The sequence below is a fragment of the Amphibalanus amphitrite genome, unplaced genomic scaffold (assembly GCF_019059575.1).
Source record: "Amphibalanus amphitrite isolate SeventyFive unplaced genomic scaffold, NRLGWU_Aamphi_draft 000047F_arrow, whole genome shotgun sequence".
Lineage (NCBI taxonomy): Eukaryota > Metazoa > Arthropoda > Thecostraca > Balanomorpha > Balanidae > Amphibalanus > Amphibalanus amphitrite.
The window spans coordinates 414,753-441,109 of record NW_024881543.1 but is presented as its reverse complement, the minus strand read 5'-3'; the positions used below and the strand labels follow the sequence as shown (position 1 = coordinate 441,109).

The 26,357-nt window shown below is 53.7% G+C and overlaps 1 protein-coding gene across 1 annotated transcript; it reads left to right on the top strand.

Moving 5' to 3' along the window:
* Nucleotides 1-1,959: 1,959 nt before the first annotated feature.
* On the top strand, nucleotides 1,960-26,344 carry LOC122377564 (adipolin-like). Its single transcript, XM_043357706.1, has 5 exons — nucleotides 1,960-2,457; nucleotides 23,527-23,773; nucleotides 24,072-24,271; nucleotides 24,658-24,881; nucleotides 25,291-26,344. Exons 1-5 carry the CDS (start codon nucleotides 2,215-2,217, stop codon nucleotides 25,466-25,468), a joined length of 1,092 nt encoding a protein of 363 aa, XP_043213641.1. The 5' UTR covers nucleotides 1,960-2,214; the 3' UTR covers nucleotides 25,469-26,344.
* Nucleotides 26,345-26,357: the final 13 nt, after the last annotated feature.

Sequence of the window (26,357 nt, the reverse complement as noted above, 5' to 3'; positions counted from 1 at the left end):
TGACAGCTCTTTCCGTGAAACCCTTTTTTGGGTCGAAAACGGCAGAACATGACGTCACTCTGACGTCATTTCCGGCCAACCTATCATAGCCTTTGGAAAAATTTTTGGTCACCATATGTAAAATTGATGTCCGGGAGGGTACTGAAAGTTTGGTGACGATCGGCGCAGCGGTTCTGGATATATATCGAAAAGTCTGGAGGGGGGGGGGGGCAAAAAATAGCCCCCCCCCCACCAGGTCGCGGGTTAAGATCAAAGTTCAATGCATTCGATAGCTTTCGACAAGAGAAACAGCTCTAAAGAAGTAGGTACAAGCTTTGTGTCAAGAGCTACTGCAGAGGACTGTTGACAGGTAGGTAATCGCGCATTTTGAAGGTTCTTGCTGCCTGAAGCAAAACTGTTGACTATATAATTTCGGGGTCGAACGTTTTCAGTCGATACATTTTCATGGCATTAGTGCAGTCCTTGAGTTACGTAATGCGTAATACCATTATCGCTCTAGTTTCCAGTGGCCGCGTTGAGCTAATATTTGATTGGTGTACGGCTGTTGATTTTTACACATTGTTGGATGATGCCGTATGCGTAATGGCTGTTTAATGATCGACCCGTCGAGGAAAAAAAAATGACTTGAAATTGTGTATGCAGTGCAACGAAGTCAGGCCCATTCCCAAAATTACATTACCTATTTATCAATACAGCATCGATATTACCATGGATAAGAGACATAACCCCTCCGTCCATGTGGGGTTGCCGGCGCCCTTTCCGGTTCAAATATCCGACTGTCTCAGTACAAACTGCGATGCAAATGAGGCGATCAGACTCCAAGCCGGTGGGCCAGCCCTTGTGGGGTCGCCACTCCCAGGCGATAAAGCAAAGCTGCAGTGTTCCGTGCTGATCATAATGAGATCTTTGCGCAGCAGCCGCCGCCGCTTCCGGCCGAGCCAATGAAAGATCAACAGCCGGGCGGTGACTGGGCGGCCGGTACCTGCGGCCGGGTAGCCATTTAACTCGACGCTGAAAGCCATAATGAATAGGCTCGGCCACAAGTGATTAGCACTGGGACATAAACCACTCAGAAGGGCATCAATCTCCGACATAGACGATACTTTGATGTTTATCGGCCGACCATGCCCACCATTGATCGTAAAAGAGAGTAGGATCTTTGAAAATAAATAACCGTCTCCGCTTCTACATGACTCAGTAGCGCAGATAAATGATAAATTACTTAATTAAATCTCCATATTTTATGGACTGCGTGCGGGACTGCTGCTGTATGTTGGATGCTCACGCCTCTCTCACACCGGAAATAGCGCTGGTTGTTACCTGTTCGCACCCTCGCCGAGCCGACCGAGCCCGCGAGCTGCTGCCCATATGTGGCTTCTCCGTCAGCGGGGACGGCACATTGGCGTCTGGATGGTCCCTTACAGCGAGAACTAGCACCAGTACGGTAGAGACAGGGACTAAAGACGGCCTTGTTCTCGGAAGGCGCGAAGTGTAGGGACGGCCGAGGGGTACAACATGCCCCCGGTGAGGTCACACCGCCTACCTGTCACGCCCGATCACCGCGGGCCGTCTCTCGGCCCCCGGGACGGACTCTGTCCACATTCCTGACCCATTAGCTGTCTGGGTTCAGTGACGTCATCACAGCTCAGTGACGTCATCGTCATAGGTTCGCCATGAGGTCCACGTGCGTTCTTTTTCTTCGTACTCTTGAGGTGAAAGGTTCACCGGACCAGAGACGACCTTGAGATGGATTCCTCTCTAATAATCTGCATCGGTGATGGGGATGTGCGCGTTCCGATGCCAACCATCCGCCGCGTTTTTGTCCCGTCACAAATTGGACCGAATTCTCTGCATTGGAGCCGGTTGGGAGGGACGGCGAGAGGGACCACCCGGTCTGTGGGAGCCGGACGGCGTCTAGACCGCCGCACCGAACCTGCATTCATCAGTGTCTCTCCAACAGGGCTGCTTTGACTGTGCCGCCGGGCGAGCGGTGAGGCCGAGGGCGGAGCGCGGTTCAGCGCCGGCCCTACCAGGGCAGGGGCGGCAGCACCGTCAGCGGCCGCTGGAGGCGGCTTTGTGCCGAGGGCGGCGGCGCGGCGCGGCGGCGGGGCGCGCGGAGTCTCGGGAGACGCGCGCCGCGCGCCCGTCCGAGCGGCCGCTGCTGCGCCGCGCTGGTGATCTCCTGAGAGGTGTGCGACCGGGCGAGGGACAGCCATGCTGCCGGCGGCCAGACGCGGCCCGCTGCTGGCGCTGTCAGTGATCCTCCTGCTGGTCTCCTGGTCAGCGCCGGCTACCGCGCGCGGAGGACGCCGGAGGGGCGGCACGACGACGACGCCGTCGACGCTGCACCCGCCGCCGACGGCGCAGCCATCACGGCCCCCGGAGCCGAGACCGGTCCGGGGATGGAGACGACGAGAGGCGCCCGAGAGGGACAGGAGCGACCCGGGGTCAGCACAGGTCAGTGGCAGAGAGGTTAAGTGTCGGGGAAGGTCAGTGGCAGAGAGGGTGAGGGTCGGGGGCAGGTCAGTGGCAGATGGGGGAGGGCTGGGGCCCGGGTCGGTTTCAGGGGGCAAAGGTCGGGTCAGGTCAGGTCAAAGAGGTCAGGCCGGGAATGTTAATTTAGAGCAGGGGAGTCTCGGATAGGGGTCAGGCTAGGTCACTTCGATGTCAACCAGGCCTCGTCAGGTCAGTAACTGTCGGGACAAAAAAAAAATAAATCGGGCGGAATAGGTCATCAAAGCCCGGTGACCTATGATCGCTGACCGCAGACCGACCGACGTAGGGTAACGTGGTGACTGGAGCAACTATGCTCGTTTAGACTAAAAGCACGTCCGTGCCGTTCGTAGCACGAAAAATTGCAAAAACACGAAAGTTAAATATTTTCAATGCTTCCGCCTTACATGAAAGCTTCGTATGTCCTGTACTGCATCGAGCCCAATCACCATCTCAAGAAATTCTTAGACTTTACCAAACCTGGGCGACTCTGCCAGTTCAGCGACCCAAGTCTTGTTAGCCACCAAATATTCACGTCCCCCAGACTCCAGTTCAGTGCAACGAATTTCACTTCAGACATATTTATCTGGACATGGGTAACACCCAGAACGGGTTACGTGCGTTAGGGATTAGCGTCATTAGTTTGCAACGGACAGTGTCGTCTTAACTCTTAATGGCGACAATCTTACTTTGTCACGGTCACTGCTCACAATCATCCATGCGACATCGCAACTTTCACTGAGATCGGCGACAAACTGTTGTGGTTTTTGGCGAATTTTCTGTCGGAGCGCTGCAAAACGGCACAAACGAGTGCCGCGAGTTTTACATGTGAACCGCTTCGTATCCCGATTTACGTCACCGCACGCCTGTCGCTCGTCGGTTCACGTCTCACAGGGTGACAATGTTGGTGCTCCGAGATGTGGTTCATGACGTCATAGTCGTGACTGTGAGACTGGGATCAACCCAGTGGCGGCGGAAGGTATTCTAGGATAGGGGTGCAAACGATATTGAAGCGCCCCTTCCCACTGGGCGCCCCTTACCATATACACGGTTGTAGTAACACAAACAGTGAAGAGACGTTTGACAATGTGTTGTACCTGTTAACACGTTCAGAATTACAGTTTTTATGTAACGAGAAATAGTTAGGTACATTCCATAGCGTAAATGTAACCTTCATAATGTTCGTTTAGAAACAACCTCATCACCATATCATAAGATTCTCCGAATAAGGCATATCGAAAAGAGTTCCACGGTTCCAATACCTTCGTGTGGACTAGTGAATAAGGCGCCGAATCCATAACACTTAACTCGGTGACAGAGAATTGCAGGCCGGTAAGCAGCATGCCGCCTGGGCTGCACTGCACTATTGCATTCAGTGGTGTCATCAGTATCACGTCAGCCCTTCGGAACGGACATCCTGGCTCAATGTCATCAGGTTTATGGTGGGAGTAGCAGGTGTGTGACGCCCCAGTGAAATAAATGCCGCCTTTCAACACCGATAGGAGCCCGAAATGAATGAATACAGGCAATCAACGCTGGTAGGTGTCCCAGTGAAATGAATGCATCTATTACCACCCAGAGGTGCCCCCATTTCAAACTAATACGACGGCGACGCCTCCACACCGATCAGGGACCGCGGATTCCGGGGGGCAGGGTGTGCAATTGCACACCCTGAAAATCCCGAGGGTGTGCAAACACCTATTTTTGCACACCCACAGTTCGTTGTGGGGGCCCATGCGGCCCTGGCGCTCGAGTGTCCCAAGCCGATTCTCGAGGGCCCCAGCGCCGCAGCGCGAGCCTGATGGTCCCGCACCGGTGCCTGAAGGCGTGAACAGGTTCTAGTGTTATCTCAGGGGTTATCTCAGAACCCCACCCACGCCATTTTTTTCAGCGCTTCCACCGGCTCTTGAGGGCCCAGGCCGATGTCCGAGGGCCCCAAGTCGATGTCTAAAGGTCCCACGCCGGTGTCTGAGTACCTACATGGCTAGCTCAGGGATCCACGCCAGTTTCTGAGGGCCCTAACCGGCTCTTGAGGGCCCCTGCCCCCTGCCCTCCTTAACCCCCTCTTGGGGCCGATGCCTAAGGGTCCCGCATCAGGAACTGAAAGCCCACAGAGTTATCTCAGGGCCCCACCCCAGTTTCTGAAGGCCCTCACCGGCTCTTGAGGGGCCCCAGACCGATATCCAAGGACCTCTGGCCAATGCCCGCGGGCGCAGGCCGATGTCCGAGGGCCCCAAGCCGTTACCCGAGGGCCTTACACAGCTATCTCAGGGTATAATGCCACTTTCCGAGGGCCCTAACCGGCTCTTGAGGGCCCCAGGCCGATTCCTGAGATCCTCAGGCTGATGTGAGAGGGCCGACCGACTGAGGCGGCCCCTACGTCAGTTTCTAAGGGCGTCCACGACCGCCGTCTGGTCAAAGCTGATCTCTGAGGGCCCTACGCAGGCTTTTAAGTGCACTCAGCTCTTGTTTAGGATCTCACACCGGCCTCTGAAATCGGATGGCTTATGCATGGCGCAGAGGAACCCTTACCGGCTCCTGAGGGCTCCGTGCTGATAGTTGAGGGCCCCATGCCAATACTCGATAGTCCCATTCAGTAATCTCAGCGCCCTACACCAGTTTGAGGAACGCCGTTCGGCCAAGGCCGACCTCCGAGGAAAAGCCCTTCGCAAGCCTCGGAGTGCGGCCCTCACTTTCTTTTTTTAGGATCTCACACCAACCTCTGAAGTCGCAGGGCTTAAGGATGCTTCTGATAACCCTCACTAGCTCGGACCCAACTCGATGCATGATGACCCGACAGAAGTGCCTGAGTAGCCCACACAGTAATCTCAGGGCTCACAACAGTTTCTGAGGGCCTACACGAACGCTTTTTGGCCAAGGTCGATGTCTCGGGGCCCTATTCAGGCATCGAGGCTATTCGGGCGCCAAGAGACGGTGGGGGACCTCCAGGCGAGCTTGCTTGGTAGGGTAGTTGGTACCCCATGGAGCCGGCGAACGGTGTCAAAGAGCCCGGTGTGGGGGCCCAAGAAGCGGCGTGGGCATCCACATTTCTATGTACATGAGGTATTCCAGAGGCCGTTATGGGACCTTCAAAAACCGTGTGCGGTGCGCCGGTGACCCTTAGAATTGCCGGCGTTGGGTCTCAGGAGCTGGCGTGCGGCCTTTATGGGGCCCCAAAGCCAGTGTGTGGGCCGTAGAGCAATGGGGAAGCTAAGGAGGCCGGAGGCCAGAACCCAATAGGTAATAGGGGCCAAATCGATGGGCCCAAACATCCCGTCCGCCGTGTTTTATTTTTATTTTTAAACTAATTCATGTAATCCATGATAAAAAGAAGTGTGCCAACATCAACTGTGCAAAAGGGCTCTCTGAGGCCCGTAGGGGTCCTTGAAGGTCACTGTAAGCCTTTAGGGGTCTGCTTGGGAAAATCGGAGATCGATTTGGATCACGTTACATGCATGCATGTGCATTTACTCTGCTCATGCGTCTCCTGACCGTAAGATGCTCGCTCAGTCATCTTACGACCGTCAATTTTGAAGGTTTTTCCGCCCCGCTTCCTTAGAACCGGCTTATTCCGTAGCAGTGGCGGCGCTGACTTTTTGGAAGGGGCCCGGCGTGAGATGGGGGGCCCAATCGCCACATCTTGCACACCCTACGAGAATTGGAATCCGCGGTCCCTGACACCGATAGGGGCCCATCCCAGGGGAACGGAATAAATGCCGCCCCCTCATTGCCGGGCGCCCCAGGAGAATGAATGTTACACATCAACACCAATATGCCTCCCAGTGAAATGAATTATGAATGTCGCCTTTCGACGCCGGTAGGCGCCCCAGACACCAGTGGATTTACTGCCGCCTTAAAACACCGATAGGTACCTCAGTGAAGCGAATGCCGGCCTATACCACCGATAAGCGCCCCGGATGAATAAATACCACCCGTCAACGCCGATAGGCGCCTCAGTGCAATTAATGCCGCCCCAATCTCCGATAGGCGCCCCAGGTGATACATGTCGCCCATCAACACCAACGGGCGCCCCATTGAAATGAATACCGCCCTTCAACACTGGCAGACGCCCCAGTGGAATGAATGCCGCCCCACAATGCCGATGGCCGTCCCTGCACTGGAAAATCAGTTTCGCCCCTATACAGGCGCCCATAGAAGTTTGCAGAGTGCTATATATAATCATCTCCCCAGTAAAAAAAAAAACGCAAAATACGCCCTAGCACTAGGGGTGTAACCGCCCATACGGACAGTGCAATTTTACAGGCCCCAATCTCGGACCTCCCTTAACATTCATATGTTGTAAACGGCAAACCGCCCCCGATAAATGTTACACAAACTAATTTCCTCTCGCATATCGGCCATCAGGCGCCCCTTTTTGTCGCATGGAGTCTGCAACGCTATAAGCCCTCATATGTTCGTGCATTGGCGTTCGGAGGCTATCGCCTTCAAAGACGTCTCCATAAATGTTTCTTTTTCGTCCCACACACAGGCGCCCCTCTTTCGCATGCAGGCGCCCCTCCCGCATGGCGCGCTTCTCGAGTGGCTGCGCCCTCCTAGCCTTTATTGCCTGGCAAGACTATATTCGACAGGGTCGGCAGCATCTGCCTTTGTTTCAGATAAGGATGCCCTCCACTCTTCAGCATATCAAAAAATACTTTTCCCACGTCATTGCCACCCTCTTCGTGTCACAAGTGCCTTTATCAGTTGCGGTGTCGCACTGCTCAGCTTTATGGCTGCCGCACCTCTTAACTTCCTGCCTCCTCTACAGATTTTCGAGGCGCCCCTTTCCATAGCTTTAGGGTGCAGCTGCCCCCCTTGCCCCCCTGCTTCCGCCGCCACTGGTCATCAACCTGATTGATCCCATCCGGGCTGAGCCGGAACATAGTGAGCAAACACGACCCGGCAATGTAAAGTGGGCCTCTTTACCTCCAATATCATGTCGCCTGCTGTTCAACCACAGACGGGCGTACATGAATTGCTCTGTGGAGAGCGGAGCGGCTGTTGGCGAGGTCTGTCGCCAGTGAAGAAGGCCGGCGACGAGTGGATGTTTGCCGCCGACATCTCCTGTCACTTCGGTGGTCCGAGCTGTTGTCACACAAAAACCCGGCCCCTGACAGACCCCCTCCCCCCCCCCCATCCACTGAGCTACCTCCGTGAATACGTATGTACCGGCCCGGCCCGTCCGGCCAACTTTTTACGGTTAAATGTGACACTGCCCCGCGACCCGCTGCCAGCAGAGGGCGGCGATTTCTTGGCTGTCCCGTAAAATAAACATTGGTTTTCTGTAGAAATCACTATTGTAAGAAAAGTGGCACTTTTTAAAGCGTGTGGTGCTTTATTATCTGACCATAATTGGCGCCCAGAGAAAGCACCTGTGAAACGTTCATGTGAGAAACATTATCCGTGCCATGTGTTGTCAGTAGCGTCATGCTGTCGAGCGGAGCATTTTTACTGTCACTGCCATGTCTGTTAGCACGCCGTGAACATGTTGTGACAATCGTGCGGTCTGGGAGATCAGCTTTAAGCGGCTAAACATTACTGATGCGGACAAAAAGACGGTGCAAATTGTCCCGTTAAACCGCAACGCTGCAAAGTCTTCTGAGAAAGGGAGGCGATTCGTCCGCGATTAAGCAAAGAGGACGTCCACGGGATAGAAATCGCTGATTAACGATGTCGCATCTCGCTGATTAACGATGTCGCATCTCAAGAAACTGTTGATCCATGGATGCTGAGATAAGTAGACAGGTCGCATGATACTGTGGTTCTGACAAGAGGACGATTAATTACGACACATGTCCAAACTGTTACTACTCAGCCTTTCCTCAGTTTTACGACCGGCTCAGAACTAGTCAATTCGCTTTGAGGATGTGCAACGCTAATTGACTCACGAGCCAATAACGTCCCACGGCAAGCGACGTCTTCAGCAAGGTCAAAGCACCTCAGAAATATGGGAAATACCAACGAAGTCATTGCCAAACGATTTGATGGTTGATGCCGGTCCGAATGAATGTGCCGTCGTATACCGACTATTTAAGCTGCTCAAAGAGAGTATTGTGCACAAGTTGTTTGCTTCTTTTCCCATCCATTGACTGATGGTGGAAGAGGAGCTTGAACAAAAAAAAAACAGGTATAGTAGTGGATGGATGCGAAGGCAAAAAAGACGATCTACAGGAAAACGGAGAGTCTAAATCGGCGACTTGTAACGATTTCTAGCATGAGTACCTGCCGGACATGGTATGTCATCAGAGTGTAGAACGTCTCACGGACAATACCTCAGACTACATCCTGGTAAGCGAATCTGCGTCAGGCGAAACGACGATGGGGAAATGATCATGTCAAGAATCGGTTTCATTTGGCAACGTTCACGTTTTCTAAGCTACAATATCACATTATAACCTTTTTTCCTTGCAATGCCTTCGGACGTGCGATCTCCGATTGTGGATAAATTGCAAAGGATCAGTTGAATTTCCAAATAAGTATCATTTCGCGCGCGCTCACTAGCACCCAGACTAAACGAGGTGTGCTACCTTCTACAGAGCGAGAGGCTGGAGGTGCTTTGCATCTCAGAGACTTGGCTGTCAGAGGACGTCCTCGGCGGCGTTCTCCTCGTGCCGGGCTACCGGCTACACAGATTTGACCGACCGGGCGGCCGTCGAGGCGGTGGCGTCGCTATCCTGGTCTCCGAGAGTCTCCGGGTGACTCGACTGCACGACTCGGGCGACGGCGACTCCGGCGTGGAGGCTCTGTGGCTATCCATCGGTGGAGAGGGCCGATCAACTGTGATTGTCGGCACCATCTACCGGCCGCCGGGAGCGCTGACAGCCCGACTGCGCGATGCTGTGCGCGCACAGTTCGAGATGGCGCTGGCAGTGGGGAAACCTTTGTATGTTCTTGGTGATTTTAACGTAAACCTTTTAGCCGAGGATACCGCTGACGCTGTCAATTTTAACATGCTTTTGTGTGATTTGAATCTGTTTCAACTTGTAACTGAACCCACACACCCGCACCCAGTACCATCGCTTCTTGATTTGGCCATCACCAATATCTCCTCCCCAGACGTGCAGGTCTCCGTCCTCCCCGACATTATCGCTGATCATCTTCCCATCATTATCAAACCTACAGCTCCTCGACTGCGGCGCCCTCCCGTTACCATCAGTGTGCGCGCGTGGCGTGGTGTTGACTGGCGGGCTTTCTGTGCCGATATTATGTGCGCCGACTGGAGACCCTTTTACACCGCCACCGATGTGAATGAAAAGCTGACAGTTTTTATGAGTATCTGGAACTCGATAGCAGATGTCTACTGTCCTGTTGTAAACAGAACCATGCGGCGTCCCGCCTGCCCCTGGCTGCGAGACGATTCGGTCAGGGAGGCCATGGCGGAGCGGGATGAGGCGCGGCGAGCATGGGCTGTCACACGTTCGGTAGCTGACCGTGAGGTCTACAAGCGGCTTCGAAACCGAGCGAAGCTTTTACTATCACGAGCGCGCAGGTCTTACCTAACGGGGTCGTTGCACAGTGACACGGGGAGGCGCTTCTGGAGCCGCCTTAAGCAGTATGGCGCTGACTTGTCTGCGAGAGGCTCCGGAGGCGCTCGGCCACCAGATCATGGACATGACACACTGAGCGCTGACCGGCTTAATCAGCATTTTGCCGGTGTCGGCGCGCGTGTGGCTGCAGAGGCCATGCTGGCCGCGCAGGGGGCCGTCCCCCCTGCTGCTGGCCCTCGTCCTCCCCGTGTGTGTGCGAGTGCCTTCGCCCCTGAATGTGTAACGCTGCCTGACCTGATTTTGACTGTGAGCCGGCTGAGTGCGTCGGAGGCCGTCGGGGTCGATGGCATCCCGATCACTGCGATCAGGAGCTGTCTCCCTGCAGTCGGTCCACTCATCCTTCATCTAATCAACACATCCATCTCCACCCATACCTTTCCTGACGCATGGAAAGTTGCCCATGTGACACCCATTCACAAATCTGGAGACCCTAACCAACCTGGCAACTATCGTCCTATTTCTGTCCTTCCAGCTCTCTCTAAAATCTTTGAAAAGGTTGTGTGCTCTCAGCTCACCTCCTACCTCATCACTAACCACATCCTCTCCCCATCCCAGTATGCCTATCGCCCATCCCACTCCACTGAAGATGCCATACTCGACATTGTCGAATGGGCGGCTCGCAGGGTCGATGGCGGCCACGTTGCGGCGGTGACGTCAGTAGACCTGAGCAAGGCATTCGACAGTGTCGATCACTCGTTGCTTCTGAACAAGCTCGAGTGGTATGGCATCTCATCCCGCTGGTTCAGCAGCTACCTCTCTGGCCGTTCCCAACTTGTCCGCTCCTCGACGGCACTCCCACTCTCCCACGGCGTCCCCCAGGGGTCCATAGTGGGCCCCATCCTCTTCCTCACCTTCGTCAACGACCTAACCTCTTTCCTCCCCCATGGCCGCCTCATATCCTACGCGGATGACACCCAAATCCTGGACTCAGCACCCTCCAAGCCCGATGACATCCAAGTGCTGAAGTCCCGGGCTGAGGAGAACATCCAACACCTTCATAACTGGTTTAGCTTGAACAGTTTGAAAATGAATGGAGAAAAAACGTGTTTCACTCTTTTTGGGACGCAAAATTCTGTTGATAAAGTGAAGGACTTTGTCCTCAGAGTAAACGACGTAGATATTCGGCCAGCGAAAAATATCAAAGTGCTGGGTGTTCTCCTTGACCAAACCCTGAGCTGGGAGCCACACATATCCTCCATCATTCGGCGAACCAATGCAATCCTCGTGTCACTCTTCAAAATTCGTCACCACCTCTCTCCTGACATCCTCAAAATCCTTGTCCAAGCCCACGTCCTTCCCCACCTCCAGTACTGTTCATCAGTCTGGGGTGGTGCATCCAAAACCTGCCTGGATCGACTGCAGAAGGTGGTGCATTTTGCGGCACGGTTGGTCTCCGGCCTCCGCAAATATGACCACGTAACCCCTGCTCTCGCCGCGCTCGGCTGGCCCAGCGTGCGGGAGATGATCGCGCGTCGTGATGCGTTCAATGTGCACCGTGCTCTGTTCGCCGCCGCTGCCCCCGAGTCGTTGCGAGCTATGTTTCCCTCACGCGCTTCCGTCTCCGAGAGGGCAACGCGCGCCGTCGCCGCGGGCCCGGCGGTGATCGAGTTGCCCCGAGTTCGCCTGGCGGTGGCCAGGCGGCAGTTTCCCTACCGAGCTGCCGCAGCTTGGAACGGCTTGCCGCGGGAGGTGGTGGCGACCGCCTCAAGGCGACAGCTGATGGAGCATTTTAAAGTGCAGCATTGATTGACTTATACTCTTTTATTCTTTGCATGTTTGTGCCGATATATGTGTGTACCTATGTGTTTTTTAGCATAGTTTTTTTTTAGCAATGTGATATTTACATGTACTGACTGGGCCGTAATAGCCACTCTGTTGGAAAAGCCCTAATAAACGAATACGAATACGAATACGAATACGAATTTCTGCCTGGAAATTCATTATAATTTGGTCAAATATTGTATACGGCGCCCCGGTTACCTGGCCGTATTGCGCTGCAGCAGTGCGTGGTGCAGTCCCACGCTGCTCGGATGACAAAAACAGGGCGTCTTTGTGCGCTCCGAGTCCGGAGAGCGCCCACCGCGGGGGTCCCTCCTCTCCTCTGACAGTAAATACGGACCGCCCGCCGGCCACCTCCTTTGAGAGGAGCGCCGCCCTCCACCGGGGGACGCGCCGCCCCTCCACTGGGGAGGAAGGGAGTCCTCCGCGCGCCGCCCCTCCACTGGGGAGGAAGGGAGTCCTCTGCGCGCGGCTCGTCATCGGTACTTGTACCTGAGTGTGCGGTACTCAGCTGCAGGTGATCGTCAGTAAACAGCCGAGGATGAGGAAGCGAGGGGAACAAAAGGCGCCGTGTGCTTCCATTCCGATGCGGGACGCTGTAGGACGGAGGGAAGGCCGAATGACGCAGCGCAAGGAAGGCTCGTGAAGGAATTCGTTGGCCGAGATTGTTTAATCTCTGATCTTTTTCAAGGTTTCCTGATCAAGGGCTTTTGGAATGTTGGGCTCAAGCGCATTGCCAATGTCATAAAATACTTTCGGAATGCATATTTTTGAAGGTCGCATGGTTGTCCCTTGGTTTGCGATAGAGGTGTTGGCTTACTTCCTTACACGAGTTTGGCATGTTTGTTGAGCATTCCACCGATTTCGGTACCTTTTTATCACACCCAGACTTAGCTTCGTGGTGTTAACTGGATTAGCCATTGTCCATTTCGTAGTTATGAATGCTAGCTTCGTTCGAACACCTGTAACAGGACTTCCCGTTTCAAAAACAAACTGAGATTTATTGTTTAACAACGAATCATTCAGATGCACAACTATTGGACATATGATACGATTCCTAAAATCAGTAACGCCACAAACTAGAAAGGATTAGGTGTGGGATCGCCAGTCGTCGCAGCCGGGAAGCACATAGGCTCGAAAGTTACACCGTACCCGGATGAAAAGCTGGGTGAAACCGAAAACTTTCTTCTTGAACATTGAGCCAACAAGAAAAATGATACAATCCTGATGTATGATAGACACGGAAAACTCGTATCCTGTAGATTGTGGCTACAAAAAGCGTTGAACATGGTTGATCTCTGATGTCAGCGATTCGGCCAGAATAAACTGGGAGCCAGTTTGACACCCGCGGATTAGTGCAATGTGTCCGGGATGAGCGTCATGCTGACGGCCGAAGCTTGGCAGATGTAGAAGCAACAGCTTGGCAGATGTTCGCAACCACCTTTTGCTAGCTGTTTTGCCCAGAACTGCCAATTCAAAAGCCCCCTATCTGCCGTCGCTGCCTCCTCCGTGTCGCCGCCGTAGACAGTCCTGCGGCCACCGTCGCCACTGTCCGGGCGTTTCGGCCACCTGGTCCATCTGGGAGGGGACGCTCCCCGTGTCATCCCGGGTCGGTATGCGTCCGCACGCCCCCTCTGCCAGTCGCACAATTAACACCTTGGCCGGTCGCCGTCCGGGCACCTCGCGGTCCATTGTGGGCCCTAATGGTCGGGTGGGGCGGCCATAAACACCTGGTCGGTAGGACGGCTGTCAGCGCGGCCGAGACGGGCGGAGTCCGACAATGGCCGTGAAATTACCGTGACGCTGAGGAGGTGTCCCGGGGCAGGGACGATAACAGGGGACGAGACGAGCTGTCGCCGGACCGAGGGTCAGGTCACCTGGGGAGGGGACAGGGCAGATGACTAAAAAGGTGACGATGGCTGGCGAACGGGACAATGAAGGCGACGGTAGGCATGTTGAACAGAGACGAATCCACGATAAACGTGGGACGCGCAATATAGCGAGAGCACTTCTGGTAAGGTAGCCCAAGCTAGTGACTCGTGGTCACCCACCGAGTGGCGGCAAGGGTCCTCGTGTCTCATCGAACGGCGCCGTGAGCTTCTCCAGCGGTTTTACTGGGAGTTCGCACGGTCGATCCATGTCCCACCAGCGATACTGTTCGCTTCGTGCCCACTGATAAAATCCAGACGGCATTAAAATGACGTTGATATCATCTGTGGCGTCACAGCGCGCGGTTATGATCGCGAATGCGGGCGCAAATCCGGTTGCAGTTTATATTTATGTCCGCGATAGTCATCCGTATGGTCACGAGCAAAGGCAAAGTTTGAACACCCTACTCACATCAGTTATTTATATAAATTGAACAGGTTTTACAATGTACGACAATAGGTTCGCTGCGTTAGTTCATGCTTCGATTGTTGGATGACGTAAAGGAATTGCTAAATAAGTAGTTAGCTCGTTACGCTATGGCACATGTTTTTGCTTTAAACGTTTTAAAGAAGGTTATGCATCCGGCCATTTCAGCCCCGATCCCATTATCAAACGTCTGTGACGTGTTTGAGGGTGCCAAAGTCTTTTAACATCCTACAAATCTTTAAGATCAAGTCGTCATGAAAGTGAGTGACCCAGGCTCGAAGCGGACAGCAGCGGCGCTCCGCTGACCTCCGAGCCCCACGGTGGGCGCACGTCTCCCTGGGAGCTACCCTGACCGGGAGTCGGCCGGACCTGACCTGACCCGCGCAGTCTGACACACTGACCGCAGACAGTTGGGCACCACTGACTGCAGACAGTTTGACACATAGACCACAATCTGATGCACGGACCACAGACATCATTCCGACTAGTGCCAACTCCGCCAGACGGCACCAAAACGACCAACCGGACCCGGACGCGGTCAGGATCGGCGATCAGAAAATCACCATGCTCACCCGCGATGATATCCTGTTCAAAGATCACCGTTTAGTCGTGTGATGTTAATGCTTCTACAAAAAGAGGAAGGAAAAAGCCACAAGCAATGTCCGTGTGGTAGCCGTTTTTCAGTGTTGAGGTTCAAAGTTCATCTCGAAACAGCTGGAGAGGCTCTGCAATCCCTGAGCGCATCTCGCCGAGCGATTTCTTTGCGCTGCACCTGTGGCGCGCGGCGCTCCGTATTTGGGGGTACACGCCAGTGACGCCATCCGTCGCAGCCGTCCGGGATGTCGGCAGCGCGCGCGAGTGACGGTCGCCGCCTCCCGATCGGCGGATAGGCCCCGATGGCGCCGGATGTGGGTCCGCCGGCGGCAGGGGGAGGGGCAGTTCCGTCATCCCGGCAGCCGTGTCGTGGCGGCCCCGCGCCTCCCGACACGGCCGGTGACACGCGCTCCCGGACCAGGCGAGCGGGGGGCGAGCGGGGGGGGGGGGGCTGTGACCGCTACCGGTGCGTGTCAATGAGGGTCGTGTGAGGGTCGGCCGGGAGTGCCGCACCGGTTGTACCGGGCTGAGGTACGGTACTGTGCTGACTCAGGGAGGTACCGCACGTTCCAAGAACGACAGGCTCTGGTGTGACGCGTTAATTAATATTCAAACAGCTATCACCTGATGCAGTGATAGAAGTCGAAGAGAAAAATCACGTGTTCCTGGACTAAACAGCACATTTCTCAGGCGTCCATCTTAGGGCCTCGGCTTCCAATAATGAATATCATTCAAGCGCCAACTGTACTGAACCTGGAACCAGGGCAATCCGTGACAATCCATGTAACCATTGAACTACAGATGATCTACAGATGATAGTCATGTGATTCAGGCAAAATATTCGCTTAACATAAACAAACTTCTCCATTAACAGATGGTACTATAGTAGTATAGTAGTAAACCTGAGAACTATCACACACGTCAATCGTTCGTCCACGGACGCCGGCTGATTTTCCGCTGTCACCTGAGCTATGTTTATTGACGCCAACTCTGACAGAAGTCAGGGGTCGCGCTATGGCACTGACGGCTACCAGACGGCGATGGGAAGCGACGGCTGGGTGATGGGGGAGGGGGAGGACGGGGAGGCGTGGAGGAAAGGGATGACAGGTGGTGGCATACGTCAGACCTTTGTCGAAGGCAGGTGTGGAGATTACCATACCAGGACCCCGAAAAAGGAAACATCGCGTTCCGTGCGCCAATCAAGATTCTTTCTTTCCAAGCCATTGGGCACTTCGGTCACTGAACTATGGCTACGGATTTTTGTTATGGTGCTCTTCGCTCATCTTATGTCAGCATTCTCTTCAAAAAGATCAACAGGACGGTTCTGTTTTTATTGACATGCAATGGACATTTGTCTAGCTAAAACCCAAAACTATAGACAGAGAGCACAGGTATGCATGATTGCATCCATGCATGCTGTCATTTACGACAGAACGAGCTACGGTCTTATATGATAGGTATAGCTGAGTGCCTGAATGCCACTCGGTGAATAGCGTCTAATTGTTGACCACTAAACGAAAGAAAATAGTCGAAAACACGCCCATACTAAATGTTCACACTTAACGGTTTTCTTCTATGAGCATATCAAAACTTGAACCTGTCATTGTGCCTAGTTAATTCCATTTAAAGCCCTTAACATGGTCACCCGTACGCCTATCTCAAAAGAGCAGCCTTCAGAATAATAGCTAAAAAGAGCAGGGTCTCAGGAGTAAATGGTCTTGACGACGACGATCGGAGGTGCTCGGCTGGGGGCGGGAGTTTCCGCTCTGAGCGCCCTGCGGCACCATCCGACGCCCTGTGCGGCCAGCTCTGCCACGGACACCACCGAGACGCCCAGCAGCAGGCTGATGTAGCCGCCCATCTCGCTGAACAGGCTGACGGCGTGGTACGACAGCTGCTCGCGGGCCACCTGCTGCGGAATCTGAGACATGCTCACTCGCACCTTCATCCAGGCGTCGCCCAGATCGCCTCGCTCCGCGAGCACGGTGCTCTCAGTCACTGCGAGACGAACGCTTCGACAGGCGGGCAGGCAGCCGCAGCTCGAGGCGTGCTCGGCAAAGTCCAGCCTCTCGTCAATCTGTGAGAAAGGACACTCGGGTAGTTCAGGGAAGTCCGCCAGCATCTCCGGTCGGGCACATTTCTTGACGGCCGCCCATCGGGCGTGGTAACAGTTCTGCAGGCAGACGCCGTAGCTGTAGTCCTCGCTGGTGTTGCAGGGCGCTCGTCGCAGGCTCGGACGCTCGTGGACGTGCGACGAGACCGAGAAGAACACAAACTGCGCCGCCCTGGCCACTGACCTGAACGGAACGTCCGACTCGGCGCTACGCACGCCGTAAGTCGACATCAGGGGCTGGCGGTCGGGAAGCACGTAGAGGAACCGCACCCTACTGGCGCCCCTGGTGCGCAGCGTGACCACCATCTCCTGACCCAGCTCTGCCGGCACGTCGGCCCAGGTGATGTTGGGCACAAACGTGTGGCACACCCAGTGCTGCTGGATCTGTGAGCTCCAGGTGCCGGTGGGCACCGCGGAGCTTCCTCCCGGGTACGGGATGTCCTCGGAAAGATCGCACGACGGCTGACAGGAGAGCAGCTGCGACGCCAGAGAACCGGCCTCCTTCCAGAGGAACTCTCCCGCGGAGGTGTTGTCCGGAGGAGGAGCTACGGACGTGCCGGTAATTGTGTCGAAGCCCAAGTTGCAGACGGTGAGGCTCGGGAGGGCGACGTCGGCGCGAGGGGTGAACGACACGGTCAGCGACACGGGCTCGCTGTTGAAGAGCATCAGCAGCTGGTAGCATTGGACCGCGGCAGCCACGACACAGCAGAGCAGCAGCAGCAGGCGCGCGCCGGAGGCAGATGAGCTGGGCCACCACTGCGGCGGCCGCATTGTCGGGAGAGCAGCTGCCCGAGACAGCACCAGAGCTTGAGAGAAGCGGAGGTGGCAGACGATGCACAGAAGTAGCTCCGTAACTCCGGGTGTTTCCACAGCGAAGTTAGTTAGTCACATGCACCATGGCAGCGCCCAATGGCACACATTGCAGCCACAAAGGATTCCCAAAAAGGAACTTCGCCGTTAGCTTCCAGGAGCCCCGTTCGGCGGCCGGCCATTGCGCTAGCATGCTTGCTCGTTGCCCTGCAACCGGGTCTAAACCAATGAGAGGCGAAGGACGGACGACGTCAGCGCGAATTTTGATTCAGTCGTGACACGCACACTAAGTTATATCCGGGAGTATATGCAAGATTGCAGTCGCATGCCAGAGCGCAGTAGCCGGTGGCCGAGCAGGGCTACGAAGTGCCTGTACGGGCGCCCGCGCTCCTCGAGGGGTGACACAGAAGTGGCACACGCGCTCGCCCCAGTCACCCTGAGCTCATTGATGCCGTCTCAGTCGATGTCCTTATAGTGTTGGCATGGCTTCTATAATTCATGTTTATCGATTGAGACCTAAAATATTACTGACACATCACCATTTATGTTCATTAGAACTGTAAGTGTAGCATGACGGGATATAGGAAAAATATGCAAAAACTACATAGGACATGGCGCAGAAAAATGATTTGTCACTGCCACACTATGTAATTAATCATCAATATTGTTTGGAAAAAAGGATGCATCTGAATTTCCTTATAATGAAGCAACCATCCTCATAAAATAACTACATCAAGGTTGCCCACATGAATAAACACTAGGCACAACAAGTATAGCAAAGAAACTGAGTTTCTAGCATTTTTTTCTCGCGCCGAATCGTGTCGTGAAGCGATGTCTCAAACCTGCACAATGATCGGCTACATAAGACCAGGCACAGCCCGATGACATAAACGGGTACCTAATACTCATTGAATGTCGCACGTACGTCCATTCACGCACTCCGAATGCCATTTCTGGAACTTGTAATAACCCCCTCCACTGACTGAACGGCTATGTGTGTAAGCAATTGGGAACTGGTTGCCTCAATAGTCCACTTTGTTCGGCTGTACGACCGGTGTCGGGTGTGTGTGATTAATGTCACTGTCTGACACCTTCGTGACGAGGGGTCATGCACGAGACGTGAGCGATGCCCATCTGAATGATGCACACTAAATGCGGCACAAATGAAGGGAGTATTTGTTTACCAACGTGGACATAGGAGACGGTTTCATGATACCTAGGTATGCGCTTTGTTGTTGCAACCATGACTCTTTCGCAGACATAGTTCACAGACATGAGAGCTTCTGTGACTATGTGGGTGTTTGTTCAATGAGGCCAACTTTAGAGTGACTTATTAAGGCCGCCGTCCACTGTGCGGAACGCGTGCGGTCCGTACGGAATTTAACACAGAACCCTATGGGCGCATCCGGTCCGTACGGAAATCGTGTGCGCTCCGTCCGGACCGCATCCGAACGGCAATCAGCTGTTGATTTTCCGTCAGCTCTCCGCATGCGTTCCGGATGCGGTTGCTACGGAGACGGAAGAGTGATGTCCGACGCGTTGAACTTTTCTGCGGAAAACGCATCCGGAACGTCCGGAACAGACGTGGTTTGGGGCCGTATCGGAGGCAAACATTGTGAATTGTACAAAGAATTGGAACTCGATCATCATGAAGTAAGGAAAAATTATTTCCTTAGAATGGCAAGAGTATTCGCTGCTGGTTACTTGCAATATTTTATTTGGTAATAAGTGATAGGAAACATTTATTAGCTCTCCGCATCCGGACCGCATCCGGACCGGATGCGGCCAGCGTGCGGCGACATTCCGGACGGACTCCGGACGGAATTCCGTCGCAGTGGACGGCGGCCTTAGGCGCCCTTTGATCGCAGTCATGGTGTGGGGCGTTCCACGACAAATCGACAAATAAAAAATTAAATTTGCACCCTCATATTTTATTTTTCGTTGAAAACTGGTGTAAGGGGTTGTGATGGGCGGGGAAGCCAGCTGTGGCAAGGATTTTTTTTTCTCCGAACAACGGTTTCCGAGATATAGCCTCGGGCAATTCCTGGAGGTCGCGCTGCAGCCCTATGTTTGGCGGCCTATAACTAAAAAACTATTGGTTTTCTACGATAAAAACTTAATATGGTTCAACTCACAATCAGACAACAAACATTTTGGCTATCTCGGATTTTCATTTTTTGAAAATTTTGATCACGTGACCTTTTGACCTATTTTTCGAAGAGAGACCTTGATATTTTCCCCACTGAAAGTTGCAATTTTGTCTGATGACGATTAAAGCCTTATCGATTGTCATTCATATGCGAAAATAAAAAAAGTGGATATCGCCCTGCGTTGACCTCAGGTCAGGTCATTTTTATGACCTGTCCATTATTACGAGCGGGAGCGACAGTGAGATCTCGAGAATAAAGCAAGATAGCGACAAGCGGTAAACGTTGCAGGGTACGAACGGATAAGGTCTATAATTTTTACTGAGGTCATTTTCAGGTCAGGTCAAAGATGACGTCACAGGAGCAAAAAGGAAGTCAAAATTGCGGCACTACATATATATGAAGTTTTTCTCGAATAACTTTCAAGGTATCCCAGCTAGGAACAAACCAATAGCACCATCGTGATCCTCTCCGTCGATCCGCATCGAAACATATGTACGTTGACCTCGAAAGGTCGAAAGGTCAAAAGCTGACCTTAGGTCACGTGACGAGCGGGAGCGATAGCGAGATCTCGAGAATAAAGCAAGATAGCGACAAGCGGTAAACGGTGCAGGGTACACACGGATAAGGTCTATAATTTTTACTGAGGTCATTTTCAGGTCAGGTCAAAGATGACGTCACAGGAGCAAAAAGGAAGTCGAAATTGCGGCACTACATATATATGAAGTTTTTCTCGAATAACTTTCAAGGTATCCCAGCTAGGAACAAACTAATAGCACCATCGTGATCCTCTCGTCGATCCGCATCGAAAGATATGTATGTTGACCTCGAAAGGTCGAAAGGTCAAAAGTTGACCTTAGGTCACGTGACCTTAGTTTGTTCCTAGCTGGGATACCTTGAAAGTTATTCGACAAAAACTTCATATATATGTAGTGCCGCAATTTCGACTTCCTTTTTGCTCCTGTGACGTCATCTTTGACCTGACCGGAAAATGACCTCAGTAAAAATTATAGACCTTATCCGTGTGTACCCTGCACCGTTTACCGCTTGTCGCTATCTTGCTTTATTCTCGAGATCTCGCTATCGCTCCCACTCGTAATAATGGACAGGTCATAAAAATGACCTGACCTGAGGTCAACGCAGGGCGATATCCACTTTTTTATTTTCGCATATGAATGACAATTGATAAGGCTTTAATCGTCATCAGACAAAATTGCAACTTTCAGTGGGGAAAATATCAAGGTCACTCTTCGAAAAATAGGTCAAAAGGTCACGTGATCAAAATTTTCAAAAATTGAAAATCCGAGATAGCCAAAATGTTTGTTGTCTGATTGTGAGTTGAACCATATAAAGTTTTTAACGTAGAAAACCAATAGTTTTTTAGTTATAGGCCGCCAAACATAGGCCTGCAGTGCGATCTCCAGGAATTGCCCGAGGCTATATCTCGGAAACCGTTGTTCGAAGAAAAAAATCCTTGTCACAGCTGGCTTCCCCGCCCATCACAACCCATTAGACCAATTTTAAGCAAAAAATAAAATATGAGGGTGCAGGGCACTTGTCGATTTGTCGTGGAACGCCCCGTGTACGGCTGAGTGAACGTCGAAACTAGCCGATGGTTCGACAAACCCAGGGACGCCCAGCAAGAATCTCACCATGAGAACCGTAAACGCTAAGTTTACCTGACATCGTTATTACGCGCATTGGAGGATCGTGGGCAAGAAATACTAAATTGCCCCTCCACTTACGCACCAGAAAAATGTGAAATCGTATTTGCTCGATAACGCATAACCTGTCGATACAACTGCCAAATGCGCGAACGTTGAATGGTCAATTGCCAACCGTGTCGTGCCTGCTCACCTTTCTGCGTCGCCATCGCATTGCATTCTGGGCCAAGCCATCGAAGCACCTACCTGACCTTTTCCAATAAGCGAAGTTACTCGTGTTTATTGCCTCATTATATAAGCACCCGAACTGGCCGCCCACTCGGCGCGCGGCGAACTGTTGCATAACCGACTGTTTGTGCCGGCACTGGGGGCGGCCGTTCGCCCCAGGTGTTGGACGGAGGTCAACAGGCCTCCTTTGAGCTCGTCTCGGGCGGCGGGCGACCATTCTGGGGGCGAGTGAATGGGGAGACGGCAAGGACAGCGCGGCGCCCGCTGTGTTTGGCCGGAGGACAGTGGCGGAACGCATGCATATAGTGTGTCCTGTGGGCAGAGGACCCCCCACACAGTGGCGGACCGTCTACAGTGTCCTGTGGGCACAGCGCCCCCCCCCCCCTGCGGACCGCCTACAGGGTGTCCTGTAGACAGAGCCCCCCCATACAGTGGCAGACCGCCTACAGTGTCCTGTGGGCACAGCGCCTCCCCTGCGGACCGCCTACAGGGTGTCCTGTGCTCCCCCCCCCCTCCTACAGTGGCGGACCGCCTGAAGGGTGTCCTGTGGGCAGAGCCCCCCTCCCCTACAGTGTGCTGTGGGCAGAGTGTCCCCTACCCCTTCACTAGGGGGACTGACGAAGGGGACGATTGACGTCTGCACTTGCAGTTCATATGCCTAGGTATATGTAAACCGACGACAATCTGCATATTGACGCCAAATGACAAAGCTCTGTATACCTAGAAATGTTACATCGTAGCATTTTAGAGCGACATTAGTTATCAATTATCAGCGCGTGACTGTGACTGTGGTATGAAAAATACGCAAAATGATCAGTCCTGTTAGGTGAATGCTAAAATGGCTCTTCAATTATGATCTCTCCTTGTTCCGAAAAGCCATCGAATGTGGACGAACATAAGAATACATGATGATGAATATCAGTGATACCTACTTCCTAGAGATAGAGAATAGAGAGCGCTGTCCTTCTAGACCCCTCTGAGTCTGGACTATTGCAAACGAAAAGATATTCAGCCAAGTGAGGTTCAGAAAATTACAAAAAAAATATTAACTACCTTCGAAGATTTACAACGTTTAATCTGCACAAGCGGAGACTAACAAATGTTTGTAAAGACAAAGTTCCGCGAGTTAATTTGGTTAGCCAGTCGGCAACCGATGGCGGGAGCAATTTTCTTGTTTATGATAGTGAATCGCAATTTCATGACGGTAAATTTTTAACTCGAGCTCCTCTGTCGTGCTCTACCCAAAAGAAGCCACATTTGCATCAACAGAACCGTGAAACAAATATCATACTCATGACGTCATCAATACCCATCGGCTGGCGCCGGGCCGCTCCTCTTTGGTAATCGAACAAAACGAGGTGATTGACGATGTGCTATACAATGAAGCCACGGGGCAACAGGACGCCTGGGCGCCACGACAGGTTAGTGGGCAAATACACAGAGGGTCAGAGAAAAAACCCATTTCCAACGCTTCAGTCGGGGGACACTGGATGTAGGCACAAGACCGCTGACTGACAATAGCCACGTCCCACAGTGTCTGGTGGCTCACAGGCGTCACGTAGACACTGTCTGCGCTGTCGTGTGTGTTCACCACTGTGGTTATTGCTACCCCTCCCCTCCCCTCCCCCGGGTTGGCACCTCGCATCCCTCTCCCCTCTCGAGCGGAGAGCACTGCCGCCACCGGCTGACACATGACCCCTCTCTGACCCCCTCTTTCTCTCTTCGCTCCAGGCGAGAGTACTGCCGCCCCCAGCTGAAACGTGGCCCCCTTTGACCCCCCCTCTATCCCGTTCCAGGCGAGAGTGCTACCGCCGCCGGCTGACACGTGGCGAGCCTTTATCCGTCACACGGAGGAGGCGGAGCGGCGTGCGCAGCGGCGCAGACAGAAGAAGAAGCGGCGCCGCGGCGGGGCCGGCACGGGCCTGCTGCCCATGCCGAGCCCGGTGCGCCGGGGTCCGCCGGGACCCCGGGGTCCACCCGGCCCGCCCGGAGCCGTGGTCACCGAGGAGCGGCTGGTGGCTGAGCTCAGGAAGATGATACAAGGTCAGCAGCGCGGGGAGTGGGCAAGGGAAGTGGGAACGTGAGGCCGCGAAACGTCACATTGTCGATGACAGCTCGCCAGACTGCGAGGAGAGCACCGAAAGATGGTAAATTAGCAGGGCATGGAGAGATGGAGAATGGAGAGAGCCAGGAAGTATTTTTTTAAGCTGCTAAGCGCTCAGCACAATTTAAGCGCTTCATTTGAAGTCTAACCGACATTGCTTGCCATTGTCTTACGAGCCGATGGCTCGCCCACGTTTTGTATTCACCGGGGCCTTCCTTTGACCGTTTGTTTCCTCAGAGGCGGCGGGGGAGCACCTGAGCAGCTGGATCGCCGCCGGTAACAGTTCCGACGACGGCCACCGGAGGGCTCTGCCGTCGCTGTTTCAACTCGAGGAGGTGGCGCTCGTCTCTCGGGTGCAGACCGCCTTTCACGTGCAGCTGGCCAAACGGGTGGCCATTCCGCCGAAAATGTTCGTGGAACTCGGCAAATACCAGCTGGTACGTATTTATGTAAATATTCAATAATAAAGAAATACAAATGGTAGTATGAACCAATCACGAGCATTTCTTCGAAACATGCACAATTGTGCTGATGTGACACAAAACAGACATGGAGATGTTAGCCGATAGGTCAGAATAATTCCTAGCAGAGATGATTCATGAGCAGGCCTCGCAAGGTAGCACATGAGTAATGGGTATATATGCACGACATCGGTCGTGAAAACTGCCCCAACACCAGCCACCGCCAAAGATGACTAGAACATACCGTCGACCTCCCCATCTGACCTGCTATGACCTCCCCATTTGACCTGTCTTGACCTCCACATCTGGCCTTTCATGACCTCCCCAGACCCCAAGTGACCTGACCTGACTCCCCCCCGCAGCCGTTCGGGGACGGCTCGTTCCAGCGCGGCACCGCCCTGGACCTGGAGACAGGCCGGTTCTCGGCGCCGGAGGACGGCGTCTACCAGCTTTCCGCGCAGATCTTCCTCCGAAAGCGGCCCACCAAGGGCCCGCGCCGGCGCACGGCGGCCAAACCGGGCAAACAGCGCCGGAACCGGGCGCTGACTGTCAGCATATGTATCGACTCGCGCTGCAGACGCAACACGTGAGTGAATGGTGCAGGTGGACGCTGGCAATACTGACGCTCTCAAGCTGGGGTGGGATGGTAGGGGTGGAGCCCGAATTGGCAATTGAACCGAGCCAGCGTGGCACACAATAAATCAACTTAGCAGGCCAGCCAACATAATTGCTGAGATATAGTGAAGACGTAGGTAACCCCAGCTATGCGTTATCGCTGTCATTACAGCGAAACACAGAACCTGCACTCTCTTCTTATGCCTCCATAAAATCAGGAACCAGGAGAGTGGTGGGAACAATAATATCCCACCACTCTCAACCAACAATCCTTTCCTATACCAAATTGTATGTCACAGAACCCATACCCGTCTTTCTACTTTCCAATTTCCAATGACTCCCTACCTCACTGACCCGCTCCCTCCCTCTGTGCTCGGCAGGTCGCTGCAGTACCTGTCCAGCGTGGAGCCGTCGGCCAACCTGTTCACCGCCAGCATTCACGGCGTGCTGGAGCTGCGGCGCGGTCAGTACGTCTCGATACACATCGACAACGCCACCCGGACTCGGCTGGTGGCCGTCCGCGAGAGCCAGTTCTCCGGCGCCATGTTGGGACGATGAGGTGTATAGGTGGCGCTGGAAACGTGTATAGGTGGCGCTGAGATCGCCACGGACCACAGTGATGCGACAGGCCATGGCGAGGAAAAGTATCGTGTGGGAACTGAGATATGATACCATCAGTGAAGAGACTGACGGTGATTTTATGGACTGTGACAAGGAAACATCAGGAAAGCATGCGCTTAACAACAAAGAGAAATGGATACGGAAGACAGTGAACAAGGTCCCAAAATAAGAGGACAGGAGCGGACGACCAAATGACTTGAAGCAGAGGAGTCACGACACGCAGGAGCTCTGGCGTGAGCCGCCGCGTCGCTAAATCGTCCAGGTCGTGGCCGACGGAGAACAGAGGCACACAGCTGGCGATGGTGGAACCGGCCATCAAAGGGTGCCTGTATGGGACGCGACCACGGCGCAGCCGACAGATGCGACTTCATCGACGTCCCTGAGAAGAGCGACCACCGATGGACGACCACAGCTCCACGTTTTCCCGGGAGCCGAGAACCACGATCGCAAGCGACAACTGAAATCGCGACGACAGTCGGTTAATAAAATGCGCCATTAAAGGGAACGGGCATCTACTCGGGCCATGCCGCGAATTCTGCGGTAGTTCGAAACAAGCACCCAACGACTGAGAAGCCCACCAAGTGTCGCTAGTTCAGTTCAGTCAGGACCGAGCTGGTCCTAGACTCGCGCGAAGCCGAACCGGGTTCCCACAGCGACTGCAGGTCCCGCCATTGTTGGTGCTGGCGGCAGCAGTCGCCAGGATGATCGCTTGTGCCATGTCTTGTTCAAGTGTCATGTTGTGAACGTTGGTGCCAACTGCCAATGCGCTGTTAATACATATAAGATCGTAGATTTCGTACCCACGCCGATCCTGTTGAATGAGGGT

Excerpts from the sequence above, each read along its gene's own strand:
- LOC122377564 (XM_043357706.1), top strand. The coding sequence starts at position 2,215 with ATGCTGCCGGCGGCCAGACGCGGCCCGCTGCTGGCGCTGTCAGTGATC. Across the intron at positions 2,458-23,526 it reads GCGACCCGGGGTCAGCACAG|GCGAGAGTGCTACCGCCGCC; the intron begins GTCAGTGGCAGA and ends ATCCCGTTCCAG. Across the intron at positions 24,882-25,290 it reads TCGCGCTGCAGACGCAACAC|GTCGCTGCAGTACCTGTCCA; the intron begins GTGAGTGAATGG and ends TGTGCTCGGCAG.